Genomic DNA, 7,546 nt, shown 5'->3' on the forward strand with positions numbered 1-7,546 from the left:
ACCGGCTGGCACCTCCAAGCAGGGCCGCCTCTGTCTGCGGGGCTGTGGGCTTCAGTGGCCAGTAGCATCCAGCCAGAGGGGAGGAGAGGGTCAGGCAAACTTTCTCCTAATGGCCTCATCTTTCTTCAGAAGCCTGGAGGTGCCTCACCGGCGTGTCCCCTGCTGTCTATGTGTGGCTGAGGGACAGACCGGGCCTGGCAGAAGCCAAGAAAGTATTCATGGGTAAGCCAAGGAAGGCCCTCTTCCTGCGAGATTTTTGTCACCTGCCACGGGACAGCCCCTCCCAGCTGCTCTGCCACCTGCCAGCCCACCCACCCCTGGCTGCCTCTGGGAGCCTGAACTGGTCTCCCTCTGGATCCCCCAGGCCCTCAAGGGCTGGACCACTGCCTGAGCCTGCTCCAAAGAGCTCTGTGTCCTTGGGGATCAGGGGCCCCTTTCCACCCAGCAGGGCCTGTGGGATGTAGGGAAAGCCCACAGCTCTTGAGGCCGGATAGCCAGTGGGCCCCCAAGAACTGACAGCCTAAGGGCCTTGGCTGATTAGGCCCGTTTTAGAAAAACAGAACAGGGGCCTGGGCACCCGAGGGGCGCTGGGCACCAGGGGGCGGGGGAGCTGGGTGGGCTTCCACCTCCTGCCCTCACTCCATGGATGGCTCCTGAGAGGCTGAGCGCGAAATTTGGCTGCTGCAAAAGTGTGCGTGTGTGTGTGTGTGTGCGCGCGCGCGCGCCCAGGACAGTGTGCCCGCGCCTGTCTTGGACTGAGGGGTCTCAGGCGGTGGAGCTCCTGCCGGGCGCAGTGGCCTGAGAGGCTGGGGGCGCTGTGCGGGTGTGGGGTCCTTACTCTGCCATCCCCGGCCGGGTAACAGGCTTGGGGCCCTCCCCCGCGGGTCTGGGGCTCTGCATTCAGCGCGATGGGGGCTCTCCCGCGGGGTGCGGGGGCCTCTCCGCCGCCCCCCCACCCAAAATGCAGGACCACCGCGCGGCCCTCCCGCGGTCGCTCCGAGTGGCGGCCACTCCCGCCCGCTCCGAGGAGGCGGAAACGAGTGGCTGACGCGGCGGAGCGGCTCCCGGGCCGCATAAATAGCGGCGGCGCCGGCTCTGGGCGCAGGCACGTCGAGGCAGCGCGGCCGCCGTGCACTTCCCGCCGCCGCGTCCCCGAGGCTGCGCCATGCGGTGAGCGCCCCCAGCCCGACCCGACCCGACCCGACCGGACGCGCGGCCCCGCCGACACCCCGAGATCCGCCATCACCCCAGGACCCGCCGTCCCTCAAGGTAGGGCGCCTCCTTGGGCCCCGGAGGTAGGCGGACCCCGCCTTCTCCGCGCTCCCCTCTCCAGGGCACCCGCCTGCGGGGCCCGGCTCGGCCCCCCTGCCCCTTGCTCCTTGCCAGCTCTTGCCCGCTCTCCATCCTCGGCTCCCTGGCTCCTGGCCGCCCCTCCCACCCGCCCGCCCGCCCTGTGGGGGTTGGGATCCGAGCCTCTGTCCCACGTCTCTGGGGACAGGGCCGGTCTCCCCGCGCAGTCCCGCAACGGCCCGCCTTCCTTTACAGATGCCCAGAGGCTGCGCCCTCCTGCTCGCCTCTCTGCTCCTCGCCGTGGCCCTTTCAGCCACCCTGGGGCACGGGTCACCGGTAAGTCCAGGGAGCAAAAGTCTCCCAAGCCGGATCCCCTTATCGGAGAAAGTGGGGAACACGGCATCGGAACCAGACCCTGCAGAGGGTGGGTGCCTTGTGCCAGGAAGAGAAACAGCCATCAATTCTGCTCCGGGGTCGGGGTGCGGGGCGTCGGAAGACTGGGAGGTGGGGGTGTCCCTGCCGCGGGCGCGGCGCGGGGAGGGGCCGGGGTCCTGCGGGCAGGTCGGCGGGGGCTGGGTGGAGGGTGAGGGTTTCTGCTGAGATGCTGCCTTGGGCCCTCCTGACATGCCTCTGCCGGTGCGTAAACAGCCCCTGCTCAGCGCACTAGATCTGGGCACTGCCGCACCTGCGGTTAGCGCCTCAGACCAGTTAGAAGCAAACCTCATTGTCTTCAGCTCGGCAGAGCACCGGTTCCACCGCCTGCGAGCTGGGCGCTCCGAGTCTGTGGTCTGTGGCTCTAAAGGAACTATTTGATAAAGCAGATTGTCCTCTTCTCATGTCATATATAGCTTATTTGGCTGCAAATCTACAATTTCTTGCACCTTCCAAATGTACACTCATTCCAGTTCCTGTATTATGCCTGGGAAGCCTGGGTGAATTTCATTTAATGTTCACTCTTGCTTTAACAGTTTGCATCTCTTGGCTTATTATATGAAAAAGTAGCTAGAGTGTGTTTGTGATTTGAGTTCTGTGATTATCCGAAGTACGTAATACCCTCATAGGCTGCCGTGGTGGGTTACAGAGGCAGAAGCTGCCTTCGGGGCTTCTTTGAGGCAACGCAGCCTGTCCAGGCAGGACCCTTACCATCTGACCCCCTTTCTCCCATTTAAGGTGAAGGAAAAGAGAGGCTGGACCCTGAACAGTGCTGGCTATCTTCTTGGTCCACGTAAGTGACGCAGGTGCATGGCCTCTCGACGCTGAACTTGCTTTTCTGATGCTGGCTGTAGCCCTTGTGCTAACCCCGCTCTGTCTGCAATAAGGGGGTAGCGAGTCATCATTCTGATACTGTGCCATTCCAGTTTTAGTCAGACGAAGGGAAACGCAGAACTTCTTTGAGGCTCTGAGGCAGGATGGGCTTCCCTGTAGGGTTACTTATTCCCTCAAAGGCAGCCCCAGGATGTGCCAACCCTCCTCCTCCTCCCCCTTTTCTCCCCTCACTTGTGGAGGATGGGCTAGTTCCTGGGGGCGGGGAGACCTGACCCCATCTGCACCCCTAGTCTTGGGGCAGCTTGCTCTTTCTTGAACCCTGACCCATCCTGCATCCTCTCCTGCCCTCTCTGCCGGCCTTGCCCCTTTTACCTCCGCTCCTCCACCTGGCCAGTCCCTACAGCTCGGCCCACTTGACCCAGGCACCTGTTCCTTCCGGAAGCCTCTCCCTCCTCCAGCTCTCCTGCCTTGCACCCTGATGGAATTCCCAGCCTCAGACCTAGCTCAGGCTTCCCTGGTGACCGTCGTGGAAGGCAGACATTCCTTGGGGCTTCAAAGTTCTGAGCCCCACCCAGGGTCCCTCCGTATCTCCCTACACTCTCATCCACGCCTCAGTTTCACAGAGCACCCCACGTCAGTTGACCCCAAGCCCTATCTCCACCTTCCCCTAATCTCAGCCCTGGATGGGAATTCCCAGGTGACCGGAAGAAGCCAAAACATGCTCCCCTCCAGACTAAAAGACGATGGTTCTCTTCCTGCTCCAAATCTGTCCCTGTAGCCACCCTGCAAGGTGACTGATACTCGGTGTCTTATCCTTGATTTGCGTCACCTGGATGCGGTGTGAGTAGTTTTACTACATTTGTGATGCAGAAGATCTGGTGACTCTAGGGTAGCTGGGGACTTCAGAGACCCACCCCCAAGACCAACTGCTGCGTTTACAGACAAGCACCACGCGTGGGGCTCGGGACGGGCTCGCGGACGGAATGCCTAAGCGGGCGCGGGAGACAGCAGGCAGTGTGACGCCGGTGCCTGCAGGCGCTCGAGGGCACCGCTCTGGGACACTGCAGGCCTCGGCTGCTGATGCCTCCCCTCGCCTGCCCCCCTGCCCCCGCTCTCTGCTTCCTGCACGTTCTCTGTCTGCAGTGCCACCTTCAGATTTTAATTGTCCCAAAGGAGGGGACAAGGGGAGACCTTTCGCTTTCCCCTCCAACCCCGTACCTATCTGTGACTTTCAGATTTGCCAGCATGGTTGGCTTTGGGACAGCCATCAACCTTAAAAAAACCCCTCCCCTATTGATTTCCTATTTCCCCACAGGAAAGGAGGCAAACAGCATCTAGCTCGTAACGCCGTCCTTCCAGCGTAATTGGGACAAACGGTGCCTGTTTAAACTGCCATGGGGAGCTTAGCGCTTAATCCCAGGGTTTAAGTACAGACCCTCTTCTACTGCAGGCGGTGGTTCATCTGATCACCTGGTGGGTCCTTGAGAGCTGAGCTTTGAGAAACACAGGCATAGAAATGACAAAAACTAGTTGGGGCAACAGGTCTTTGGTCTCAGATCAAAGGCAACAGCAGATCCTCCCCTGGTCTTGTCCCTGAGAGCTGCCTGGCCTCCCTTCTGGGGGGAAGGACCGGCTCCAGTTTCCCTGACCCCTTTGCAGCCCTGAGTTCTTTGCCTCAGAGAGCACTGCTGTCCCCAGAGACGGGAGGAACCCTCCAGCGGCAGTGCCTGTGTGACTTTGGAATACTGAAAAGACACTCATCAAGAAGATTTTGAATCCTGAGTTAGAAAACAGACTCTTTTTCGCTGTCAGTTTGGATCAGCAGAAGCTGTACATCTACACTATCTGTTGGTCAAAATTCTTTACAACTTCACCCCACGCTCCTGACTTCTATTGTCAGCGTAGCAAACGGGGTGTGAAGGCCGCGTCTGCAGACGGTTTGAGCCCAACCTCACGGAGCGGTGTCCGAGAACTCTGTCTCTGGAAAAGTGAAGTCGTTCTCTTTTGTCTAGGCCTGGAGAGGGTGGAATCCGTCAGGCCAGGCAGCCAGACACCGCAAGTCACCCTCCCTCTTCTCCTTCCCACCCGAGGGTCCCCACATCAGTCCTCTTGACTCCAGGCCCCTTGGTACAGAGCCCTCAGCCTTTCTTTCCTGCAATTTCTTAAGGGATCTCTGCTTGCAGTCACCATTCCTCCATCTTCACTCCACCTAACACACACACACAAACACACACACACACACACACACACACACACACTTAGCTTTCCTCCCTCCCTCTTCCTCCTCCTCCTTCTGTCTGTCTGTCTGTCTGTCTCTGGCTTCAGTCTGTGTCTTGCACAGCAGCCAGAATGGTCTTTGAGAAATAAAGTCTGATTCCATCAGAACTGCAGATCCTTTGGTGGTCCTCCCAAAGGACCACAGGACCCCAGCCCCTGTCCTCTGCCTGGGAGGCACCCAGCTGGAGCACAAGCCCCCACTAGACCCCTCAGCTCTACCCCCCCCCGCCCCTGGCCTGCCCCCTGGGGCCAGTCCCCTCTGCTGGAGCCCTGGGCTGCCCCCTCTTGGCGGGGGGCCCCTCCTGCTCTTGGGGAGCCCCAGCACCCCGGTAAGCTTCGTGCCTCAGGCCCGTGCATGAGCTCTTCCCTCAAGTTCCTCAGAGAACGGCCTTCCCTCTTCTGCGGTTTCCCTACCGTGGCTTTATTTTTACAGTCTGGTTGTGCTGCGTGTTGATTACTGGCAGGCACGGGTCCTTCAGGACCGGGAGGTCTAGTTAGAGGCACAGCCCTCAGTGCTTCCCCTCTGATTTGCAAACAGATGCCATTGACAACCACAGGTCCTTTCAGGACAAGCATGGCCTGGCTGGCAAGCGGGAACTCCCACCCGACGACGAAACAAGGCCAGGTGAGAGCGCTGTGATCCCAGGCCATGCGGGCAGCGGGCGGCGCCGAGCTCCTGCCACCCAGACCCACAGCTGGGGCCCAAGCTAGGCCCTGCTGCATCTGTCAGCCACCAGAAATCGAAGAAGCCCCAGCAGGGTCAGGGGTCCCTCCAGGGTGCCCAGCAAGGCTCCAAAGGGAGGGAGGTCCCGGTGATGCCACCAGGTGCCGGGCCTAAGGTGGTCACCATGGTGGTAGGTCGGCAACGCTGACCCTCTACTTTCCAGGGAGCTTTGACAGGCCGCTGTCGGAGAACAACGTTGTGCGCACGATAATAGACTTTCTAAATTTCTTGCATCTCAAAGGTATGTGAAATTTTACCAAACTAAAATCCCACGTCTTAGAATCCTGGGCTCCTAAAAAGCCTGTCAAGAAAGGAGTCCATAGACTTCTACTGGGAAGTAACCATCGCCCACCTCCGCACCTGAGGTCAGGCTGGGGGGTGTCCCAAGGTCTGGGGACCAGAACCAGCTGCAAAGGGGCTGGGATGGCCGTTCGTCCCAGTGCTGTTCCTGGAAAGGATCACCCACCAATGCTGTCCCAGGAGGAGGGGGCTCCACGGTTCCATTCACTCTGCTGGACCCACATTTCTTGACATGGTAAAACTGCTGTCCCTTGCAGGGCCGTAGTTACGGCACCCAGGCAGGCATGCTGGAGAGCATCTTAATCCGTATCTTGTGAGCCATGTTTCAGAATGCCCTTTTTTTTGCCTCCTGTGGGGCAGGCCGCGTTTAAATCCAGCACCTCTCCATCCTGGGATCTGGTCTCTTCTGCAGACACTCCAGCCGATGAGGCTGCCTGTGGCCCATCCAGCCCCAGCTCTTCTGTGCTTTATGCTTGTCATTCATTCAACAGTGAGAGTCTGGCCTTAATCAATAATCATGGGTCAAAACCACCCCTGTGGAAGGCGCTCCGAGAGTCTACCCGGGGAGGTGGCTCAGGGGCACAGCGGGACGTGGGCCGCTTTGATGCTCCAATAGTGACATCTGGTTATCACGTTTTGCGCATCACAGTTTTGTAGTCTAGTTTGGCAGAGTCAGGACTATTCTTGGATTCTGTTCTGATCTGTTTGCTCTCAGGCTGCACTGCCTCAGTTGAAGGACTTCAGGTGGGCGTGGGGAGGGGGAAGGAAGTTGGGGGAGCCCAGTGGAGCCTTTGGGGAAAACCTGCTGGTGACTTTTCCAACCAGGGGCAGATCAACTCTTCCAGGGTTTTGTTTGTTTTGTTTTGTTTTGTTTTGAATTTTGTAACATGGAACGTCTTTCATTAGGAGACATCGATTTTATTACCCAAACAGGAATTACACTTTTTAAAAAGTCTGACAGTTTCAGATGCAACCAGGTGTGAGCGCTGCATCGTTAAACAGTGAGGAACATGAGCTGTGCGGGACACTCTGGATCTGACCCTGTGAGGTCAGGACAGAGGACGGCCGCTCCAGCTTGCTCCCTGCGTGTGGCCCCTCCCTTTGCAGAGGCCGGGGCCCTGGAGCGCCTGCCCGGTCTTCCCTCAGCGCTGTCCTCAGAAGACACGGAGCAGTCCTGAGGTGGCCCCCCCGGGCACCTTCGTCTGTGCCTTGTCATCTGAAGTCAAGCTCGAAGTCTCATGCGATGTCTGCGGAGTACACCGCCCCGTCCTCTCTGCCCTGGTGCCGTGTTCCTATAATTTAAGATTTTTTCCCTTTGGTAATGATTTTGAGTGGCAAAATAAAAGAATAGCAACTGCTTGTGATGATCATTTTCTTCCTCACACCTGTCTCGCCACCACTGCCACTGGCGTGTTTTTAAGAGATAACACTTGGTTACAATCACCCGTGGGGGCTGTGGGGCAGGCGGGGCTAACAGACAGCTTAACATGCGTGTGTCTGGGTTAGAAAGGTGAGTGTCGTAAGCGCTGTACTTTAACGCTCAGGAGATGTGCTGAGTCACTGCTGCGCAAAAGGCAGCCTGTGGGGACAGTAACGCCAAGATGGCAGAGATGCGGTGACCTTTGGGGCAGAAATGAAAAGATCACACAGAAGATCCGAAAAGAGCACAGGTGAGGACGAGAAGCCAGG

The 7,546-nt window shown here is 58.6% G+C and overlaps 1 protein-coding gene across 1 annotated transcript; it reads left to right on the top strand.

Annotated features, from left to right (window-relative positions):
• Nucleotides 1-1,221: 1,221 nt before the first annotated feature.
• Nucleotides 1,222-7,216, top strand: GAL (galanin and GMAP prepropeptide). Its single transcript, XM_072970865.1, has 6 exons — nucleotides 1,222-1,269; nucleotides 1,546-1,626; nucleotides 2,461-2,515; nucleotides 5,372-5,458; nucleotides 5,721-5,798; nucleotides 6,965-7,216. The coding sequence occupies exons 2-6, from the start codon at nucleotides 1,546-1,548 to the stop codon at nucleotides 7,033-7,035; spliced, it is 372 nt and encodes a 123-aa protein (XP_072826966.1). The 5' UTR covers nucleotides 1,222-1,269; the 3' UTR covers nucleotides 7,036-7,216.
• The last annotated feature ends 330 nt before the right edge of the window (nucleotides 7,217-7,546 follow it).

This window comes from Vicugna pacos, chromosome 10 (genome assembly GCF_048564905.1).
Source record: "Vicugna pacos chromosome 10, VicPac4, whole genome shotgun sequence".
NCBI classification, from domain to species: domain Eukaryota; kingdom Metazoa; phylum Chordata; class Mammalia; order Artiodactyla; family Camelidae; genus Vicugna; species Vicugna pacos.

What these genes read in the sequence shown, in the direction of transcription:
- GAL (XM_072970865.1), top strand. Translation starts at nt 1,546, where the DNA reads ATGCCCAGAGGCTGCGCCCTCCTGCTCGCCTCTCTGCTCCTCGCCGTG. An exon ending in CCCTGGGGCACGGGTCACCG is followed by an intron (nt 1,627 to 2,460) that starts GTAAGTCCAGGG and finishes CTCCCATTTAAG; the next exon opens with GTGAAGGAAAAGAGAGGCTG. An exon ending in CGACGACGAAACAAGGCCAG is followed by an intron (nt 5,459 to 5,720) that starts GTGAGAGCGCTG and finishes TCTACTTTCCAG; the next exon opens with GGAGCTTTGACAGGCCGCTG.